Source organism: Oryctolagus cuniculus, chromosome 13 (assembly GCF_964237555.1).
Source record: "Oryctolagus cuniculus chromosome 13, mOryCun1.1, whole genome shotgun sequence".
Lineage (NCBI taxonomy): Eukaryota > Metazoa > Chordata > Mammalia > Lagomorpha > Leporidae > Oryctolagus > Oryctolagus cuniculus.
In genome coordinates this window covers 25,224,296-25,247,684 of record NC_091444.1, presented here as the reverse complement: position 1 = coordinate 25,247,684, position 23,389 = coordinate 25,224,296, and the positions used below count along the sequence as shown (strand labels likewise).

Here is a 23,389-nt window from a genome sequence, read left to right as displayed (position 1 = left end):
CAATAATCCTGTGAGCGGGTCTCATTCGTCTCCACATCTCACGGATACAGAACCTGAGGCACAAATCCTCTAAGTAACTCCCGAAAGCACGCAAGGATTCACACCCAGGGAGTTGGGCTCCGGAGCCTTTGCACTCAATCCGCGTGCTGAATTCCCCGGGCAAGCACGGGCGCCTCTCCCTGGGGCAAGACACAGCTCCCCTGCAAGGAGGGGCCCTGGCTGGCCACACTTGAGCTCCCTCTCCTCCACCACCACCCCACAAGCTGGCCCCAGCAAGTCAATCAGTTCAAAGGAAGGCAGAGCTGCCCCAGGCCCTCAGCTCTGCAAAGGAACAGCACACCTCGCCCTGCCCTAGAACCTCTGGATTCCTGCCTCACCCAGCCCAGATTCATGGGAGAAAAAAAAATGGAGTCCACGCTCCTACAACCCCAAATGCCCTTAGAAATGGCCTAAAAGGCATTTGGGGATTCCCAGCTCCAGCTCCGGACCCCACTTCCTAGCAATGCAGACCCTGGGAGGCAGCAGTCCTGGCTCAAGTAGCTGGGTTCCTGCCACCCACGTGGAGGAGACCTGGATAGACCTCCTGGCTCCCAACTTTGGCTGGACCCACTCCTGGCCATTGCAGGCACTTGGGGGAGTGAGCCAACAGGTGGGAGTATGCGTGTTCTCTCAATCTCTCTATGTTTCTCCCTAACGAAGAAAGAGAACCAGTCTTCAAGCTAAGGCATAGAGACCTTTTAAAATTTCTGCCCATCCAGGCCCGCGCCGCGGCTCACTAGGCTAATCCTCCGCCTTGCAGTGCTGTTACCCCAGGTTCTAGTCCCAGTCGGGGCGCCGGATTCTGTCCCGGTTGCTCCTCTTCCAGGCCAGCTCTCTGCTGTGGCCCGGGAGTGCAGTGGAGGATGGCCCAGGTCCTTGGACCCTGCACCACATGGGAGACAGGGAGAAGCACCTGGTTCCTGGCTTCAGATCAGCGCAGTGCACTGGCTGCAGTGCGCCGGCCATAGCAGCCATTGGAGGGTGAACCAACGGAAAAAGGAAGACCTTTCTCTCTGTCTCTCTCTCTCTCACTGTCCACTCTGCCTGTCAAAAACAAAAACAAAAAAAATTTCTGCCCATCCAAGATTAATGTGCACAAATTTCTCCTGCATTACATTACAGGACATCTATAACTTGGAGATTTACAAGCTAGAAAAACTGAATAAGGTACCATCCTCAGGGGTGCACCTCATATTGTCATTTTAGCATCAGGAGTTTGCAGATTCCTGATTGGACACTGCTTTTCCCGGGGGTTGCTTTCCACAGTGGGGCTCTGCTGCCCCCTGGTGGTGCCGCCTCATCCTCCTGCTCTGAGCAGCTTTTCTGCATTGACCAGACAGTCCCAGAGCGAAGGTGAATTTCATTGCCAGTCTTCACAGCCGCAGGTGCTGCATGCATTCATTCACTCAAGGGCTCCTCCAGAGCCAGCCTTGCTTATCAGTTCCTCCAGCGGGCACCTCCTCCCCTCCTAGCCCTTCCCTCCCTGGCCTCTCCCAAGTGACAAGGAACCCTTTCACTCTAAGAAATTACCTTCTTGCTCAACACTCCCCTCTTAAACCCCTCGTGCCCACAGAGGCAAGCACCCCACAGGCACCCTCGGCATTGTGGGAACATCATGGCTTTCTTTGTCTGTGGCTGACCAAGCAGTTTTCCTTTCGTAGGCTGACTTTTCTGTGAGTGTTCTCAGACCATACAGAAAGACAGCGATTTGCTTTTCCAAGTCCCTTGCTGCCGCCTTGGAAGGGGTTAAGAGAGGGAGGGGTAAGACAAAGGGGGCCCCGAGTCTCCACACCCAGCCCTATAGGAAGTCCCTTTTCTTCCCTAGGCTGAGACTTCAGGGGATGACAGCCGTGGTTAAGGATTTAGGTGACCCAATCATCTCAGAGCAATCTTGTCAGTGTGGACAGTCGCAGGACCCTAACCAGAGACCTCAGATACTTCTGCTAGCCCTGAAGGACGCCATTTGAAAGAAGAGAATTTTTTAAAAATCCATTTCACAGCATAATAAAGTACAAATCCCTTTCGGTAAGAATGAGTTGGGAAAAGAATTTGATTCTCCCTGATAGATTTAACTGTTTCCATGAAAATGACTTTCTGTCCTCAGGAGAGGAGAGGGCTGTTTAATCCGAAAGCTGTCGGCTGGAAAACCAGGAAGAGCTCAATACTCACAATGGCTAGAAGACTGCAGAAGAGATGAAGTGTGGCAGGCCTAGCCCACCCCAGGCCCGCTCTTCTGCCGAATTACAAGTTCAGCTGCCATCACTAAACCACCTCCGCCTTCAACACAGTAATTTCAAACGTGTTCCTGAAGTCACTTCATGACAAAAGAATTATCCCATGGAACCCCAAGTGAGATGTGAGAAACCACACACTAACACACACCTGTCGAGAACACCCATCTCTATGGAAGGAATGTTCTATGCTTCCCCTGGCAGTGTGAGTATCATGCTATCGTTGGCATGCATAAATATACTGCTGAATCCAATACATAACCTGGTGGGTTTTTAAGACAAAGTAAGGCGTTTCTAGAATGCTCCTCCTTTTCAAAGGCACAGCTTTCATGTTGTACCCCAGGAAGGAGCAATACTGCTGCAGGCCCCGCACTCTGAGTGATGGTTGTGTGCGTGCAAGGGTGTGTGTGTACACGCGTGTGCGTGTGCGTGTGTGAAGTCCTACACAGGGGACAAGCCAAGTGGGGCCACAGAGGCAGCTTCCTGTGCATTCCAGACGAGGATGCTGTCAGCGGAAGGCAAGCAGGGCCCTGAAAATGCACCCCTGCCTTCACGTTTTCTGGGACTCCGCTGTTTCTCATCCAGGTCAACCCAGCGCTCCCTGGGTCACAGCACGGCTTGTGGACAGTGAGGCAGAGAGACCATCTTCTAAACAGTACAGATGGTTTGTAGTCCTCCTTTTGCAAGGAATACTGTCACAATCGCATTCTTTCTTCCCTGGGCCTTCACTCAGAGGCCGAATCCCTCGCACGCTCTGGCCTTTAACCCTGGTTGCTGCGGTCCACTGAGAAGCAGAGTGGGGGCCCTTGGAGCTACCATAGGGGCATCCTTCCAAGTGCATGGAAACGCAGACTATGAGAAATCTATTCACAGATGTCAACAACTTTTGGCAGCAAAATGATCTTGTCTTTTAATTCCATTTTCCACGAACTTTTTGAAGCCCACTCATACATGAGACAGGTCAGCCTTCATTGTGAAGACTGATTTCCCCAAAATACCCCCAACTACTACATAACAGCTCCAGGTAACAAATCATAAATCCGCAGGGACAAGGACAGAGGCCGACTCTACGGACCACCGGCGCCCAGCCCACTCTACCTGTTGGATGAACTCCGGGAAGCTGAGGATGGGCCCGTTGTGGAAGACAGGGTAGTAGAAGACGTAGGCCAGCATCCAGGGCAAGGAGTAGGAGGCCCGAGCCGCGGGCAGCTGCTGCCAGCAGAACTCGAGGCTGAAGCTGGTGTAGCACAGGCAGCGAACGGTCAGCGTGAACTGCAGCAAGTAGAACTCGCTTTCTGACTCATACCATCTTCTCTGCAAAACCAGAAGCAGAGAACACCCTCTGAGTGGCATGCAGTCCCGACACAGGCGCCAGCCAGCACGGCCACCTCTCTGAGAGGACCGGGGGCCCCTGGGAAGGGGCTGTCTTCCTGGGGTAGAGCAGCCATACGCACCAATGAACATCAAGTAAGTCCCAGTGGAAATCCAAGCAAGCGATTAGCGAGTGGTAGAAACAGCACCTCCAACATCATCCTCCACTTAGCACCAGGCCTGATGCAGCGAAAAGGTGGTTCCCCTGGATGCACACCTATCAGATGCATCCAGGGGTTAGCACGGAGCTCGGCTGCAGCCGATGGATACCCTGACAGCTCCTGCGACACTTCTAAGACAAAGAGGCACTTACAAGTGTCACATGGGACCTCCGTCTCTGAAGCATTTTTCATTTTGCTCTTTGGTTATTAATTTGGCTCCATGTTAGTTGAGTACCATTTGCCAAACAAACTTCACAGGCAAAAGATACAGTCTCTCCCTGCCCTGGGTGTGTTTAAATCCTCACACAGAAGGTAGGTGTGTAAAACTGCAACCACAGCCCAAGACAAAACAAGAAATCACAAGCAGGTATCCAAACATGCATGGGACCTAAGGAAATATGATAAAGTGCCAGTGCTGGAGGGAGCAAAATTATTGATCAATTTATAATCCTTGCATTTTTCTATAGTTACCATGTCTTCAGCAATAGGTATATATTGTTAACAAAAAAAAAAAAAAAAACACAATCTATGGAAATATATACAAGATATAGAACTGGGTCAAAGGAGGACAGAGTGAATTTGATACTTGAAGGCCTCTCGAGACCGTACACAGAACACAGAACACTGCAGATTCTCCACTTCACATCCGGGACACCAACAGCCCCCAGAGGGGAAGGGGACGCCTAGACCAGGAGAATCCTGTGTGCCCATCCAAGCTGCTCTCTGAGCATCTGTCCCCATTTGGCTACATTGTTCAAGCCACCAAAAAGTATCCATGACAAGTGAACACTTATCTACCACTAACAACTGTAACTGCCAACCACCCTTGAAGAAATGCTGAATGCAGTTAGATTTGGTTTTGAACACCTGCCACGTCCCCAGAAAGTTAGGCGAGAACGTATTTTCATGGCAAATCCATAACTAGGCACACTGGTTTAAATGACCATCTGGCTGACCACTCTGAGACATTAATTATCTTTGGCCAACACAGCGCTGCTACCTTATGGTTTCTCCTAAGTCCAGATTTTTGGCATCTGTGCTCAAAGTATCAGCTCCAGTCCCTTGGCGAGAAGGCAGAAAAATTAAGATAGCTGAACAATAGCAAAACATACTGAAGATTTATTTATTTTTAAAGATTTATTTATTTATTTATTTGAAAGGCAGAGTTACAGAGACAGAGGGAGAGACAGAGATCTTCCATCTGCTGGTTCACTCCCCAAGTATGCACAAGGGCTAGAGCTGGGCTGGTCCGAAGCCAGGAGATTCTTGCAAGTCTCCCATGTGGGTGCAGGGGCCCAGGCACATGGGCCATCTTCCACTACTTTCCCAGGCCATTAGTAGGGAGCTGGATCAGAAATGGAGCAGCTGGGTCTTGAACCGGAGACCATATGGGGATCCTGGCATCACAGGCTGCAGCTTTACCCACTATGTCACAACTCCAGCCCTGGAACTTTCAAAATTCTCTAATTTTCACTACGTCACTGAACACAGACTATCTCTTTCAATGCTTGGACCAGCCTCGTGAGGAAGTTAGAGCTAGGCCACTGTTTTCCAATTGTGGAAATCAAAGCCAAGTGGCTGCCTCCAGCCCCAAGAGCTGAGGAGACAGCGAATAGCAAACAGAGCCCAGGCCGCCTGACTCCTCTTTCCCATCGCACTGATCCTAAGTGCGGCCACCCAAATCGATGAACAAGCTGAGACGGCACCCTGCAGGTCTACATCACGTATCAAAGTACATGGCCTCAGGTGCTAACCCTGCTTCTGACTCCTGCTCCTTGCTGATGCACACCCGGGGAGGTAGCAAGTCAAGCTCAAGTGCTCGGGTCCCTGCTTGGCCCAGCCCTAGCTTGTGCAGGCATCTAGGGAGAGAACCAAAGGACGGAAGCCCTGTCTCTTTGCCTTTCAAGTGAAAATAAATTTTTATAATAAAATAAAAAGCAAAGACAACACTGGAGTGCTATGCCCACAGTGACTAAGGAAAAGATTTTCAAAAATATCCCAAGATGGTCTGTGTGTGGAATGTTCATAGGGTGATAAGAAATAAAGAGCCACAGAGAACTGAGCCTTGTCAGACGCCCACCACTCAGAGAGCCACCAGATCTTACTAACTGGGACACAGAGGTCACCACTGTCACGTGGAGCTTTGGGGGACAGGCCACACACCTGCTTAAAGGAAAACTGCTAGACCAATTGAACTTAGTAGACTGAGCAAAGAAGAACATAGCAAAGCAAAACAAAACCCGACTGAAAAATAGGACAGGTTCTGAGATCTCCGGCCAATAACACAGACAGACAACATTTAAAGAAAACCAGAGATGAGATCTAGAAAACATAATCGGTGACAGCCCAGTCAACCCGTCAGCTACTGCCTCACTGGTTCATGGTTTGCAGATGAATTAGTCAACTGGCTACAGGCCCTCCTCAGCCAACCAAAGCTCAGTCACTAGGATTCAATCCTGTATTGACTTGGTCTGATGGGTCCGGTGCACTTGCCTAGTTCAAGTCCATCCACCCTTTCCTCTAACTCCACACAGTGTCCACACATCGGCTCTACTGCCAGCCCTGGGCAGAATCATGTCCTCCACTGCACAGGAACCAGGCCCTTCTCCTTAGACTTTACATCTTAGTCTGCGTCTCCTCTCTCGGTTCCTCTCTAGCCTCCTCCTCTGGGCTCTTGGCTCTTGGCTCTTGGCCCTTCTCTCCTGCGCTCTTGGCCTCTCTTGGCTTCTCTCCTCTCTCTTCTCCCTCCTCTGTCTCTCTCTCTTACAGTCTCCTTCTCTCTTTTTCCTTTGCCGCACCTTCACTCCGGTCTGTAGGGTGTTCCCCAATAAACCCTTTCCCTTACTCCGGTGTCCAGTGTGCTTTGCGACGGCTAACATTAAGATATAACATTGGTGCCGTGACTCGGATAGCCTCATATTGGTAATCCAGCGTCCCCCAGTGCTCTGGGGTCCTGGATTTCTGCCGGTCACAAAGCACACCTCCGGAACTCTTTCCAAGCCACTGAACACTCTAAGACAAATAACAAAATAAAATTTAAAAAAAAGTAAAAAAATAAAAATAAAAAAAAATCTTAGTCTGCGACACCAGATGCGTGGATAACTTCATCAGGCCAAGCAGCGCATGTCTGTCACATCACACAAGCATGAACACAAAACCTCAGCTCACACTGAGCCCAGCACCAATGAAGCAGCCCGCTGCCGCCATCGGACCTCATCTGAGGACTCACAGAGAATCCAACCCAAGCGGCACTGGAGTGGAGCCTCTCTTATTTTTATGAAATATTTGAAAGAGTGACAGAAAGAGATCTCCCACTCACTGGTTCACTCCCCAAATGCCTGCAATGGTCGGGACTGGTCCAGGCTGATGCTAGGAGTCTGGAACTCCATCCTGGTCCCCGACATGGGTGGTGCTTAGGCCATCATTCACGGCACTCCCAGGCACACCAGCAGGGAGCTAGATGGGAAGTAGAGAAGCTGAGACTCGAACCAGCACTCCGACGGGGGACGCCAGCATCCCAAGTGGAGGCTTAACCTGCTGTGCTGCAGTGCTGGTCCCAGGAGCAGTTTCACAGGCAGAGGAACAGCTTCTGAAACTGAGGATTAATGATCAGGTGGACAGGTCAGGGGAGGCTGGTTCAAAGAAACCAGACAGAATGCATAACTGGGAAAGGGAAGTAGATTAACCAACTCTCCCAATAGCTCCTGTGAGCCCATTCAGGTAGGGTCTGAGAACAGGCTCTGGAAGAAAGAGACGGAGGTGGGAACAGGGTGGTCCTGCCTCGAGCCCCCAACTCCAGAGGTTGCCAAAATCTCCAGGCTGATCTCAAAGCTGAATGGCTCTAATACCTGCAACCCTGGGCCACACTCCCAGAGCTGGGGCCCTCGACTTCTATTTTTCTTGCCATGCACTTCGAGCCCAGAGGAAAACTGCCTCCTGGGAATGGTTGAGAACTCCACACAAGCCAACCTCCGCTGCCCTGAAACCCCAGAGCCAACTGCTTCCCCGACAGCTGCCTTTGACAAGCCTGAATCTCCCCCTTGAAAGTATAAACACACATTCAACACCTAGGCAAGACAGGGACACCATGCAGACAGCCGAGTGGTGCCCTTGACCATGATCTTGGTTTGCAGGGCTAAGTCCCTCAAGATACAAAAGATAAAATTAAACAGCCAGGAGCCACCCACCCCAAGGATGTCACATGCTGCCCAGGAGGTGATCAGAGAATGCACAACAGGAACTAGAAAACCAGTGCAGGGGCTGGTGCCATGGCACAGGTTAATCCTCTGCCTGTGGCACCAGCATCCCATGTGGGCGCCAGTTCTAGTCCCGGCTGCTCCTCTTCTGATCCAGCTCTCTGCTATAGCCTGGGAAAGCAATAAAAGATGGCCCAAGTCCTTGGGTCCCTACGCCCACGTGGGAGACTGGGAAGAGGCTCCTGGCTTCCGATGGGCACAGCTCTGGCCGTTGTGGTCATTTGGGGAGTGGACCAGCAGAGGGAAGACCTTTCTATCTCTTCCTCTCACTGTCTGTAACTCTACCTCTCAAATAAATAAATAAAATCTTTAAAAAAAAGAAAACAGGTACAAGCAGAGTCCACGGATGGGTGCCAACGTCTAAACTCAGGATCAAATCCAGTATCCATTCACAAAAAAGCACTGTTTCTATGACCAAAGGGGAAAAAAATTAAAGCTAAGGAGGTCAATGCCTGTAAAACAGAATTTTACCAATGCAAACAAAAGCCATGCCAAAGTGGGATCTGGGCACAAGACCCTCCTCCACTGGCACAAACACCGGAGGAGCAGCCGGGTCTATCAGGATGCCTTCGGGTTTACAAACAGGGAAATGTGGTCGGTGCCCTTGGGGGCAAAGCACAGTGCTTCCAATCTCCAAATTCAGAGTCTGAGTGGGGCACGTGACCAGACGACCCATCCTCTTCATCAACTGTGAAGAAAAACACCTACTTCACGTACTGCAGGACCATCAGGGGCATCAGACAAGGCAAGGAATGTGTAGGTTCCCTGGGGATCATAGGGCACTCTTTAGAGATTTTTATTCCATGCCTAGGAGAGTATGTGTTTCTTTTCCTTTTGTTCCTGATTTTCTGGCCCTGTGATATCTGGCACCCTCCATGCCCCAACAGAGAAAAATGTTCAGGGGCTGCCAGAGGCAACATCCAGGGCTTGTGACACGATAACTAAAGATGACATTTCACAGCAGAGCTCATATGCATCAACCTTTGTGGCCACAAGGGGGTGCCCCTTCGAGAGTCTAATTTTTTCACATCTGAATACAACATAAGCCACTGGGATCAGGATAAAGCCCCCCATGGTGGGGGCTGGGGCCTTTTTCTCAAGCATAAGAGAGACACATACCTTAACTTCCTCCACACCTTGCAACCTCAGCGTGGAGAGCAGGAGGAGAGAACAGAGCCAGGACAGGAGCAACGACCGGAACTGGGCCACGCAGAAGGAGATGATGGTGTGGAGGAAAACCATGGCCACACCTGGGGCCCCCAGCACGCACCAGCAGGCCCACATTCCATAGACCATCAGAATCCAGGGTCTGTGCTGCAGTCAGGGAGGGGCCCAGCGAGATGAGAGACAAAGGGAGGAAAAGGGAGAGAAGTGAGTCCATATGCATAAGAACAAGTTTTCCTAGCCCAACAGCAAAATGCTTTTCTCACGGCTCTGGAAATTTAACACAACACAGACAAATGGGATCCAGAGGGAGTTTCCATAGTAAGCCTTGGGGTTCCATCACATTCACCCAGGAGCAAGTAACCATTTTCCAAACTTCAACCAAAGCCACCCAACCAGTGGGTCCCAACAACGAGGGATGCAGCCGACATTCCAACAGACACTATGGAAACCAGAAGACAGCTGGAAGAGCTGCCAGCCTGGACTCTGGCCGTATACACTCTGCTTCAGTACACATTTCTTAGTAGTCCCGAGAAATTGAGGCTATCCAGGAACAAAGGCTTTCTGAAGTCTGAGCTAGAGACTTGAAATTAAGAATCAAGTTACATTTTTAGCAAATTTACAGTCAAATTTATATTATGAAAACATTGTAACATTGTATCTTACCTGATTTATATGATATTGAGATCTTTGCATAGTCCATATAATTAGTGCATTCATTTTCATTTTAGGAAAACCAGAATATTTTCTATTTAATTACCAATTATTAAATAGTGAAATAAATCAAAATTAACATGTCTTTGCTTTTAAAATGTATCTTGGTCATATCTGAGAAATCCTTATTTAAAAACTGCAATTAGAGCCAGCGCTGTGGCATAGCAGTTGAGGCCGCCACCTGCAGTGCCCGGCATCCATATGGGCGCTGGTTCTAGTCCTGGATGCTCCTCTTCTGATCCAGCTCTCTGCTAAGGCCTGGGAAAGCAGTGGAAGATGGCCCAAGTCCTTGGGCCCCTGCACCCATGTGGGAGACCTGGAGGAGGCTCCTGGCTCCTGGCTTCAGGTGCAGCTCTGGCTGTTGCAGCCAATTAGAGAGTAGACCAGCAGATGCAGGACCTCTCTCTGCCTCACCTCTCTGTGTAACTCTTTCAAATAAATCTTTATTTAAAAAGAGATTTTTAAAAAACTGCAATTGTGAGGACAGGGATGGGGAGCATTGTGGCACAATGCATCAAGTCACTGTGGGGAGCAACCGAGACTAAATTACTGGAACTGCTAGGACTAACACTATGCATCCGGATCTCCCATCATGTGGTGCTGAGAGAGAATAAACAACTTCCACACAGCTGCCTCACCAATTCAACTAACAAGCTGCAGGAGCTGATCCTGCTCCTGATTGGAGGAGAGCAGTGTGTTCGGCGTGTGGGCAGCAGAGTTGGAATTGGTGGAAGAGGACTATAAAGGAGGAGAGAGACAACATGCGGAAAGAACATCTGAGCAACCCCTGAGAGAGCCGGCCGGTGGTGTGCCGCTCCTCCACGGAAGCAGAGAAAGCAGTGGGGGTGCCACCCCTCTGCAGAGGTCGGGGGAGCGGCAGCAAACCCGGGAAGGGCCGGGGAACGAGAACAGCGCAGGGTCTGGTGTCGTTCCTCCGCGAGTGGGGGAGCGACAGTCACCATGGAGGTACCCTTATCCCATAGCAGAGTGCCTGGGGTCAAGTCCCACCTCCACTTCTGATCCAGCTTCCTGCTACTGTGCCTAGGAGGCAGCATATGATGGCCCAAGTGCATGGGTTTCTTCTACCCAATTAGAAGACCCAAATGGAGTTCCTGGTCCTGGCTCTGGCCTGGGCCAGCCTCAGTTGTTGCCGGTATTTGGGGAGTGAACCAGTGGATGGAAGATCAATACCTTCTCCCCACTTCTCTCTGCCTTTCAAACAAATAACACTTTTGAAAAATAAGTGAAAACCACAATGTTGTTAAAAGACTGAAGCTTTGGCATCAAACTGTCTAACTTCAAATGCTGGTGTCCCACTAAGTAGCTGTGTGACCTCAAGCAAGTTAATTAATCTCTCTATGCCTCAGTGTCTTCATACGTAAAACTTGAGGATAGAAGCTATTTCATGAAGCTGTTGTGAGGATAAATAAGTTCATGCACGTAAAAGGCTTACAGCAGCGCCTACCAACCACAAGGCGCATGCTGTGAACACTAGCTGTTACCCTTATGGGGAAACCTGCTGTTTCCTGGATATTCCTTTTAAAACGTGGTCCACTAGGAACACCAGGAGCTGCAAAATAGGAATCGCCTGGATTTGGATCTTCTGGTGAAACCAACGAGGCTTCTTTCAAGGAAAGACGACTGTGGGGTGGGAGTGGTGAATCTATCCTTGGATGCTAACTCTTCCAAAACATTGCCCAGTCCTTTTCTTTTCCAAACCTAAACCCTAGTCCAAGAGAACGTTCTAACTGTGAGACTAGGTCAACGACTTTGAAGTTCCGAGAAAACCAGGAAAATGTGAAACTCATTTAATGTTTTTCCATCCGACTATCCACAGAAAACAGCCACATAAATTTGCTTCAAACTTTCCCCTACTCACTCACTCCTGGCAGAGCCCAATCAAAAAGAACAAGGTCTCCAAAGACGACTTCAAGAGGCAATTTTAACAAATGGAAAAAAAAAAAGCGAGTTCTTTTTCAGCGTGACCTACAGCATTTAGCATCGGAATTCTTTTCCATGCTTGTATGGCCGTGGATGTATAGAAAGTGACGTTTTTATTAGGCGTTATTCAATCCTTTTGGAAAAAGCCTGTTTTCTGGGATCATTTTGGGAACATGCCATAGCCTGCGGCTGCTTCAACTTGGAAAAGGCTGAAAGAACCTTCAGGAAATACTTACTGGTGCTGTGTAAATCTCATCTACTTGAGAGACACTCTGATGAATTTCACAGCGGTCTCAGAAGCTACCTTGAGGACAGATAAATTTCTCCCACAGTCTCACCACCGCTGTCTCCCTTCAGACAGGACAGGACAGGTAGCCAGCGCCAGGCCCTGTTCTAAGACACCACGAAAGTGGGCCCCATCCCCCTCGCGTTCTCTGCTAGCCTTACCAGTAGGCTCTCACTGTCCACAGTGAGTACAGGCAAGTGCTCCCCATGGACCAGTGAGGGAAAGGACAAGATGTGGAGAGTGCAAAAATGATCACTCACACAGAACTGCTGTACAAGCCAGAACCCTGCTACAATACTGGATTTCATACTCCAGCTATAGAAGTGTCACTGGAATCCTGCTATGGCTTGAATATGGTATTTTTAAATTTATTTGAAAGGCAGAGTTATAGAGAAAAGGGGAGAGAGAGAGAGAGAGAGAGAGAGAGAGAGAGAGATAGGGAGCAGAGAGGGAGGAAGGAAGAGAGAAGGGAGGAGAGGGAGAGAGATGGGAGAGGGAGAGAGATGGGAGAGGGAGAGAGATGGGAGAGGGAGAGAGATGGGAGAGGGAGAGGGAGGAAGGGAGGAAGGGAGAGGGAGGAAGGGAGAGGGAGGAAGGGAGAGGGAGGAAGGGAGAGGGAGAGGGAGGAAGGGAGAGAGGGAGGAAGGGAGAGGGAGAGGGAGGGAGAGGGAGAGGGAGGAAGGGAGAGGGAGGGAGAGGGAGAGGGAGAGGGGGGAGGGAGAGGGAGAGGGAGAGGGAGGAAGGGAGAGGGGGGAGGGAGAGGGAGAGGGAGGAGGGAGAGGGAGAGGGAGGAAGGGAGAGAGGGAGGAAGGGAGAGAGGGAGGAAGGGAGAGAGGGAGGAAGGGAGAGAGGGAGGAAGGGAGAGAGGGAGGGAGAGAGGGAGGAAGGGAGAGAGGGAGGAAGGGAGAGAGGGAGGAAGGGAGAGAGGGAGGAAGGGAGAGAGGGAGGAAGGGAGAGAGGGAGAATCTTCCATCCACTGGTTCACTCTCCAAATGGTCACAATGGCAGGATTAGGCCAGGCTGAAGCTAAGAGCTTCATCTGGGTCTCCCACGTGTGTGCAGGGACCCAAGCACTTGGGCCATCCTCCATTGCTTCCCCACGTGCATTAGCAAGGAGCTGAATCGGAAGTGAAGCAGCTGGGACTCAAACTGGCGCCCATGTAGGGGTCGGAGAAGGGAGAGGCCACTCAAACACACACCTAACACACGTCCACTCCCTGCCTCATGCCGTGTCACGCTCAGCACTGCCTCAGGACCCTGCAAGCATGAAGCCATCACCAGATGAGGTCCCTAGGCCTTGCTCCTCTAGAATCGTGAACCAAAAAACCCTTTTCTCTATAAAGTAGCCTGACTCAATATTTCACTATAGTCACACACAAAAATGGTCGAATACAAATCCCATCTTTAAAACAATATTAAAATCCTAATCACAGTTAGCCTCCCATGCCCTGTTTTCCAACACAGCAGGGCAGTTCCCACAGTGGATGCAACCCTTGGGCACGCCTGCCCCAATCACCATCCTGGAACAGGAAGCAGCAGGAGAGAGGGGTCTGGGAACGGCAGAGCGGCCCTGCCTGACAGGGCGAGCAAGATCATGGATGCTCTGAGCTTTGCACAGCGTTTCAAAGATCCATCTCCTGGACAAAGGCTGTCTAACTGCCCCGCCCCACCTACTTCCACTCCAAGTGTGCCAACGGGTTTATCAGACATCTGTTAACTGAAAAAGCTTCAATGTCAGTATCAAGCCTCTGGTATCAACTAGGCCAAAGCTTTTTTTAACTTTTCAAAAGAAACAGCATGTGTCACGCTTTATCTCAAAATAGCACCGACTCATCCATCGGTTAAAGGGCTTTGAGATTTTTTTTCCAAGTTCACATGGTGATCGACAGAGATATATGCAAATATTTAGGATGTATGTGACATACTCTATGTCAAGCTCAGGTTTTTAAAGCTTGCCTAGAGTCAAAAATCACCCAATTCATTTACATTAAGAGTTTCAATGATACTTATGATTGGGAATTACTGATCACTTGCTAAGAAGGCACAAAGAATCATACTGATCAAGTCAAATGCACAAATAAAACCCAACCTTTATTTAATGTTGGGCTGCAGCAATTCCAATATAGAAATTTAAATTCTAATCAGGTACAATGTTTATGCAATGCTTTTTCATGTTGATAGAGTTGAGACTCACCTACAGTTATAACAAATCAGGTCCCTGGAGACTTGATCCAATTTTTCCCAATGCTAACATCTTACTTCCAAAACCATAGTGTAGTTAGGATACTAACATGTCTACAATTCACTAAACACATTCCAATTTCAATTTTACTTGTATTCGTTTGTGTTTATGAATTATGTTCAGTTCTATACATTTTAATCACATGGTATAGGTTCAGGATCCACAATACAGGCAGAATGGTTCCATCACAGGTGATGCCTTTACCCCCACCTCCTATCCCTAACTTTGGCAACCAATCTTTCTCATGATCCTTTTCAGTCCTAAGTAGTTTTCCGGGGTAGGGAGGCCTAACAGTCTGTGGAAGCATGTAGCTTTTGAAGGACACCTAGGCTGTTTTTAGTATGGGGCTACTGCAAATCAAACTGATAGAAACATACAAGTGCAGGTTTTATGTAGGCTTTCCCTTCTCTGGGGTACATGTCCAACAGCACACAAGCTAGGTGCATGCACACATTCCACTCGGTAACAAGTGGCCCATGCTACAGAGTCCCTGTACCACCGTACGCTCCCCAGGCGAGAGATGAGTGATCCACTTTATCCATACCTTACCAGCATACGGTGCCGTTCCTGGGATTTTCTGAATCATTCTGGTACGTGTGAGGTAACTCATGGTCCTTATCTAAATTTACAATGGTCTTGTATCTGGAAACCTCAAAAAGTTCATGGCAAAATGGAATTAAATGGGAGTTTACTTTGGTGCAGAAACATTGAAATCCGTGTTATTTTTTCCTAGTGCGTTTTTGTCATGGAACGTGTGAAGATCCCTCAGACTGGGTATCCAAGTGAAAGTGTATTTCTGTATCAGGGAAGAGAAAGCCAAAGTGGGAAATCTACAGCCTTGCTGATGAGACACAGTGCCCACTGCTCCAGAACTGATTAGGTGGACATCCTTCCCCCGCCACCCTCGCCGCTCCCTGCATTGACATCAAATCCACTTCTCAAAATGGGCTACGACTTTCTACTCCATAGCCTCCCCTGGCACGTTAAAATCCTATCTTCTTCCTATTACAATGCAGGGCGCCCTAAATCTAGCATGGCCTCCAACATACATCAAGTGTTTAATGAATACAGATGGGTAGTCTGGAGGCAGGTGGATGTATGAGTCGCAGGATTTAACCAGGCTTAATCTCCAAGTAGTAGTACAAAATTAGTATCAATATTTTGGGCTTTCAGTTCTACTAGTGTGAAAACTTAGTCTTCCAACTTCCCTGTTGCCCACAAGACTCCTATAAACCAAGGCTGCTCTGCCAGGGCAGACAGCAGGGAGTCATTTCACATTGCCAAGTGCCTGCTCTGCACTCACAGGGGGCTTCTCGGAGCTCTACTGGTGTTGTGGAGAGTCCATCCCAGTGAACAACCCAGAGACACGAACCTATTAACATGGACATCTGTCATAAAACCTACCACCCATTCCCCCACCCTGTGACGTCACCTGGGACACAGCGACTGAGCTGGCCCATTGGTACCTCTTTGAAAAGATTAGGGGGCCCACCCTCTGTTTCGAAATCCATATAAAGGAAGGATCTTCCCAAAGTTGGTGGGAAATGTACGTTAGCTTTTTTTTTTTTTTGTAAAGATTTTATTTGACAGTTACAGAAAGTGAAAGGGAGAGACAGAGACAAAGGTCTTCCTTCTATTGGTTCACTCCCCAGATGGCCACCATGGCCAGAGCTGTGCCGCTCCAAAGCCAGGAGCTTCTTCCCGGTCTCCCACGTAGGTTCAGGGGCCCAAGGACTTGGGCCATCTTTTACTGCTTTCCCAGACCATAGCAGAGAGCTGGGCAGGAAGAGGAGCAGCCAGGACTAGAACCAGCGCCTTCATGGGATTCCGGCGCTGCAGGCAGTGGATTAACCTACTGTGCCACAGCGCCAGCCCCACACATTAGCTTTTAATTCCTTGTTTCCATGAACTTTTTGAAGCCCTCTCGCATTCTTTAAGTCATGTTCCTGGAGAGCCAGAACACAGGAAAAACTGGGGGACGGTACCCCTTCTTGCACCATCTCTGCTTCTCTTCTCCGTCAGCTCAATCTGTGCCATGGGCACCGAGTGATAATAGGACGTGCCCGAGTGACTTCCCTCCTTAGCTCACCTCTGTAGGGAACAGCTAAAGTGTTAAGCCTTAGGACTCCCATTAGCCAGAGACTCTGCTGTGTATTCTCTCTGTACATCTGCCAAGGAACCACTCAGGGCAGCACTGAGAGATAAAGGAAGTCGATCAATACAGTTGTGCACAATGTATCGCATACTACAGAGTCGATACTGCTGAAACACATATGTACACAGGAGGATACTTCAAAAAATTGGTGGAAAATGGAATGAAAAGTTTGTTTTGATGCAGAAACTATTTCATGACTGTGCACGCCAGGGGTCTCCATAAAATTCACAGAGGGGCAGGTGCGCAGCCTCATGGACAATAGACTGATGACCCATTTTGGAGTACCTGGGTTTGACACCCAGATCTGGCTCCTGACCCAGGCTGACCAGGGCTGGGAGGCAGCAGCAGTGGCTCGAGTGACTGGATCCTTGGGACCCATGTGGGAGACCTGGATTGAGTTCCTGGCTCCTGGCTTCAGTCCACCCCCATCCTGGACATCGCAAGCATTTGAGGAATGCTCAGTGGATGGCAATGCTCCATCTCCCAAGTAACTTAAATGAATGAAAACGCGTATTATGAAAAAGCTATGCGTGGATTCTACAATGTTTGTACCTAAACAAACGCATCTTTTAGTTCCATTTTCCCATGAACTTTTGGGAGCCTCTGCTTATAATCTCCCCAAACAGAGGAAAAGCCATCCCAGTAAACCACTGTATTCAGCCTGCTTTTCCCAGGAGAGAGGCTGGGGCGTACACAGAACTGCGTGGATGCTGGTCGGGGGCAAAGATTCCACCGCTGCTGCCCCTGGGCCTCCAGGAGCTGGGCCATCCATCATCTCCACACCAGGGGACTGGACTGTCCAGCCGCTGTGCCCCCTGCACGTCCCCGCCGGGCCAGTGCAAATCATGTGGCTCAGAGGCACGCTCCGAGGCCAACAGCAGGACCCACCCTTGGCCAACACACCAGGCCGGCCTTCTCAGCAAGTTCACGCTGGGGTATTTTTAGGCCGAGAACACCACGTCTCAGGTAATGGAGAAAAGAGGCAGCTGTCTGAGCGGCCACCACGCCATCCAATCATAACAAACCCGCAGCAGGGGCGCGGGGAAGTGACTCACGCTCCAGTCTCGCCAAAGCCCCAAGAGAGGGCCTCCACCAGGGGAAAGGCTTCCAGCCTTGGCCAAGCCGGGTGGAAAGTTTTATTACTGGTCACGGCGAAAAGAAAAAAAATTTAAAAACCGCAAGAAACAAAAGGTCAGACTTTTGAAACTCACCTGCCTCGCTCTTGGAAGCAGGGCAAGGCTGGCCGAGAAAAAGCTGAGATTAGGGACCACAGGGAGACAGGAAGCCTGCAGGGCTCACAGGTTTAGTGGCAAGAACTGCTCCAGCCTGGGCTGCGCCCCAAAGGGCAAGGAATGCCAGACAAGCACAGCCCTCAAAAAGGACCACAAAACAATTGCCTGCCGACCACCGGCCGTCTGGGACGCCCAGTGCAGCAGGGGAAAGCCTGCAGCTAACGAGGCCAGCGTTGTGGTTCCTGCATAGCCAGGGCCTGGCCACAGACACAGCCCTGCCCACCAGCTGTCTCACAGACCTAACCTGTGACAGCCCTGCACCGAGGGGACGGCCCAGGGCTCCCTGCCTCATTCCAAGAAAAATTCAAAGAAACCGCCTCCCAGCACTGGGTAAGGTAGGCTGTGTGGAGCGAGTGGCCCACCTGTCCCCGTGGGCAGGAAACAAGAAGCTGGAGTGGGTGAACTCCCCTTTCTCCATGCCCCGGCTCACAAGCCACCTCCTTGAGGCTACCCAGCGTGACCGTGGGAAGCAGGGGTTCACCCACGTGCTCATGTCTGCATACTGCCTGCTCAGAGAGGAGCAGCCCGGATGCAAAGGCACATGCACATCAAACACAGAGAACCAGTACCTTGAGAGAGGTCGATCTCGGCGGGTGGCAGGTGCAAGGGGAAGCCGGAGGTGAGGGAACACCCTGTCAGGAAGAGGCTGTTGATCATGCCTGCTCTGGGGGGCCCTACTTCCTCCAGGGGGACCAGTGGGGGTGATGGGCTGCTGGGGGAGGGAGCAAGGCAATCCTACCTTTCAGACATGCACACAGCACACAAACCTAACTGCAGAATTAAAATTTCACAGAGGGCCAGGGACAACTAGGGAATATCTAAATGTTCCAGTGAGTGGGGGGGGGGGGGGGACTTAAAAAAATACAAATTTAGAAATCAAATCATAAGGAACAAGGACAAGAGGGCAAGGCAAGGGAGACCACCAGACAGGGTCACGCTGGTCCCAATGCTCAGGGCACAGAGCGAAGAGGAGGGAAACAGCGCGCCCAGGGCAGCCCCAGGTTTCCTCCTGTCCATCACTTCGTTCTCTTCCCCTCTTTAGTAAGAAGTCTATCAACCGCTGGGGCTGCAACTGTGATGCAGCAGGCTGGGCCACCGCTCGAGATGCCAGCATCCCGTATCAGAGTGCTGGTTCAAGTCCTGGCTGCCCCACTTCTAATCCACCTTCCGACTAGTGTGCCTGGGAAGGCAGCAGCAGATGGCCCAAGTGCTCGGATGCCTGCTGCCCATGTTGGAGACCAGCATGGAGCTCCTGGTCAGACTATTGTGGCCATTTGGGAAATAAACCAGCAGACGGAAGAGTATTCTCTGCCTCACAAGTAAAAAAAAATTATGTATATATACATATATATCAACTATCAAACACAGAAAGGAATATTTATAAAGCTTGAAGGGTTGGGGACACGCTATGGCATAGAAAGCTAAGCTTCTACCTGCAGTGCTCACATCCCATATGGGCGGCAGTTCGAGTTCTGGCTGTTCCACTCCCAATCCAGCTCCCTGCTAACATGCCTGGGAAACAGTGGAGGATGACCCAAGTGCTTGGGCCCCTGCACCCACATGAGAGACCTAGAAGAAGCTCCTGGCTTCAGGTTGGCTCGTCTTCAGTCATTGCAGCCATTTGCGGAGTGAACCAGTCAAGGGAAGATCTCTCTCCTTCTGTCTGCCTCTCAAACAAATCTTTAAAAAAAAAGTTTGATGGGTATAAATAATGAAATAGCACCTGCACATATTACCATCAGCTTCAGAGAGACAATCAGGGGGTGTTTCAGATTTATTTGAAAGGCTGAGTGACAGTGAGGAAAAAAACAAGAGAGCAATCTCCCATCTGATGGTCACTCTCCCAGTGTCCACAACAGCCAGGGTTGGACCAGGCTGAAGTCAGAAGCTTGACATTCCATGCAGGTCTCCCCATGGCTGGGAGCACCTGAGCCATCTGCTGCCTCCCAGGTGCATCAGCAGGAAGCAGGATGAGCAAAGTGGAGAAGCCAGGAATCGGATATGGAATACAGGCAATCTAAGCAGTGGCTTAACCACTTAATAGGTGCCACACTTATTTCCCTCGCACACTTGAGCTTTCTACCCATGGAATCACATCTGAAATAGAACTCGTTCTCCTAGCTCAATGTCTTGAACCTGAAATTCATCCAAGTTCACAATTATGCTGTAATTCAGTATATTTCATGAAATAAATTCACTACTGCTTTTCCATTTCCCCATCATGGACAGGTGGGTTGCTTCTGGCTCTCCGTTATTACAAACATCACTGCAATGAATGCCTTGGCTGGTGTCCCGGTTGGCAGAAGAGATCCTCCAGGGATTGGGTCAGGATTAGCACTGGAAGCTATGGGGTGGGTACCTCTGGGGCTTTAGCAGGTCACGTGCTACAAAGCAGCCGTACCAGTGTAGTTTTACACTGTGAGAGTTCAGGTGGCCAATTCGAGAATAGCGTCATGGAACTTTTGTTTTGTTTTTGCCAGACTAGAAAGTATGACCTCATGTCTTACTGTAACTTTAAGATGCACTTGCTTGATGACTACCAAAGTTGAACATTTTCTACACGGTATTTTGGTCATGTGTGTTTCCTCTTCGGCAAGCGCCTCCTCGTATTTTGCACCATGTTGAGCGATTAGTCGTTTTCCTGCGACAGTTCCGAATAAGTTCCGTGTACTCATCATTTGTCAGCTTGCAAATAACTTCAGTGTCTTGTCTTTTCACTTTGTTGTATCTTTGGGTGAACATGAGTTTTTAATTTTAATGTGGATAAATGTACCACTTTCTTTTGTAATTTGTACTTTCTGTATATTGTGTAAGGAAACTTGCTCCAGGCAGCGTGGTACCGTAGCTCCCTGCTAATGCACCTGGGAAAGCAGCCGAAGACAGCCAGGTGCTTGGGCCTTTGCACCCACGAGGGAGACCCAGAAGCCTGGTGCTTTGGCTTGGCCTAGCCCAGCCGTTATGGCAATTTGGAGAGTGAACCAGCAGATGGAAGACTCCTCTGTGTGTCTCTCCCTCTCTTTAACTCTGCCTTTCAAATAAATATTTTCTTTTTTCTTTCTTTTTTTTTTTGAGAGGCAGAGTGGACAGTGAGAGACAGACAGAGAGAAAGGTCTTCCTTTGCCATTGGTTCACCCTCCAATGGCCGCCGCCACCGGCGCACCGCGCTGATCCAATGGCAGGAGCCAGGTGCTTATCCTGGTCTCCCATAGGGTGCAGGGCCCAAGTACTTGGGCCATCCTCCACTGCACTCCCTGGCCACAGCAGAGAGCTGGCCTGGAAGAGGGGCAACCGGGACAGAATCCGGCGCTCCGCTGGGACTAGAACCCGGTGTGCCGGCGCCGCAAGGTGGAGGATTAGCCTAGTGAGCCACAGCGCCGGCCTCGAATAAATATTTTAAAAAATTCTATCTCTACTCCAACATCAAGAGATATTCTCCTGTATCATGGTTTCTAAAATTATACTTTGAAAATTATGATATCAGGTATTTCTTTTTAATATGGCTAAATAATTTTATCAGCATTGTTGATTGAATATTTCATCTTTCTCACCCAAATCTGAAAGGCCAGCATTGTCATGAGTCAAAGTGCTATCTATGTGTAATGATTTGCTATATTCTGTGTAACAATATCTTAATTATGTCTTTGTAATAATCATAATGTCCTGATTTTGGTGTGAATTTTATGCTATCTTCATTAAATGAATTGGAGAACATTGATTCTTTTTTCTGAGAAAGCCTAGGATTGATTCAAAATTTTTGCATGTTTTTGGCAGAATTTATATATTAGACTAGTATAGTTGTTCTCTAGATTTTTAACTATTTTCTACGATTCAGTCTTTATCTCTTCATGAGACTTATTATCTTTTCTAAAAATTTGGTTGCTTTGCCAAAGTTTTTAAAACTATAACCACATAGTTGTGTATAATATCCTCTGGGATATTTTAGCCCTGTAATGTCTATAGTTATGTCTACTTGTCCATTCATAACATTTGTGATTTTTCTCTACTCATTCTTGCCATTGATTATCTCACTAACTTCTGCTCTTTCCTTCACTTTTTCCCTGTTCTAGCTTATGCTGTATGCTAAGCTCATTAATTACTCCCTTTGTTCATTTTATATGAATATGCAGGGTTATTGTTTCTAGTTAAGTTGCACTCAAGCCACTTCCTACATGTTTTTATTTGCTTTTTCTATTTATAAGCATTTTTAAATTTCTAGGAAGTTTTTTTGTTTGACCTCTGAGTTATTTAGAAGTATGCTTTCTTTCTGTACTTTTAGATGCATCAGAATTTTCAGGCCATCTCGTTACTGCTTTCCAACTTAATTGCACTGAGATCAGAAAAAATGCTTATATATCATAAACCTTCTGAAATTTGTTCAAAAGTAACTTATGGTTCAGAATGTGTCAATCTATATAAATGTTCTTTGTATTCTTACACAGAATACAGGTTCACCAGTTATTGAATGCAACACATTTCTTTATACTGCATGAAGATAAATTCTTTACATTATACTCACTACTGACACTGTTCCTTATTGAGTGTTCCTCTCCATGATGTATCAGTTATTGATGGAGTTATATTAAAGTCTCTCGCTACAATCAGATTTATATATCAGCTTCATCGTTCTGACTACTTTTCACTGTATATGTATCTTGAAGCAAATTTAGAATCCTAATATCTTCTGAGAAATAAACATTCTTATTAAACAGCTCTGCTTGTCAGTAGGAGTGCTCTTCGGCAGCTGGTAATAAAATCGCCCGGTGTCTTATATTTTGTCGGAAGGAGGGGGTCAGGTTTGCCTGGACTCTCCTGCCCCACCTCTCACTCTCAAATCCTGTCTCCTGCTTTAAGTGCATCTAGCTAAGAGGCGCATCTCTGGATTCTGCTTTGTGCTTTATCTTCCATTATTCCTACTTATTTTGAATCTGGTCGGACAACCTTTGGTTTTGTTTTTTTTGTTTTTTTGGTTTTTTTTTGAGAATTTATATTGATTGTGATGACTGATTGATTTATTTGAATTACTATTAACCATTTCTTTTTTTTTTTTTTTTTTTTTTTTTTTTGACAGGCAGAGTGGACAGTGAGAGAGAGACAGAGAGAGAAAGGTCTTCCTTTACCGTTGGTTCACCCTCCAATGGCCGCCGCTGCAGCGGGCGCACCGCGCTGATCCGATGGCAGGAGCCAGGAGCCAGGTGCTTTTCCTGGTCTCCCATGGGGTGCAGGGCCCAAGCACCTGGGCCATCCTCCACTGCACTCCCTGGCCATAGCAGAGAGCTGGCCTGGAAGAGGGGCAACCGGGACAGAATCCGGCGCCCCGACCGGGACTAGAACCCGGTGTGCCGGCGCCGCAAGGTGGAGGATTAGCCTATTGAGCCACGGCGCTGGCTCTATTAACCATTTCTTTTACGCTTTCTCTTGGTCACTGTTTTTCCATGTTTTATCTTTATTTCTAATGGGTGAAATTTCTCACAACTAAAGCTCATCATTTCAGTGAAAAAAATAGTAGCTGATAAGTCCTATTTCATAGATTATAAATC

The 23,389-nt window shown here is 48.7% G+C and overlaps 1 protein-coding gene across 8 annotated transcripts in view; it reads right to left on the bottom strand.

The window, feature by feature from the left end:
* HHAT (hedgehog acyltransferase) overlaps positions 1-23,389 on the bottom strand; it is a 305,572-nt gene that overhangs the window by 228,820 nt on the left and 53,363 nt on the right. For 4 of the 8 annotated variants that reach the window (XM_008268452.4, XM_008268451.4, XM_051821306.2 and 1 more), the window contains 2 exons: positions 9,178-9,372; positions 3,369-3,584 (listed from right to left, as the gene is read on the bottom strand). The exons of 2 other annotated variants lie outside the window; for them this stretch is intronic. In XM_008268452.4, coding sequence (XP_008266674.2) covers positions 3,369-3,584; positions 9,178-9,372 — 411 coding nt within the window. The remainder of the gene's footprint in view (positions 1-3,368; positions 3,585-9,177; positions 9,373-23,389) is intronic. 2 more of the 8 variants (XM_070055249.1, XM_070055248.1) reach the window with 2 other exon arrangements.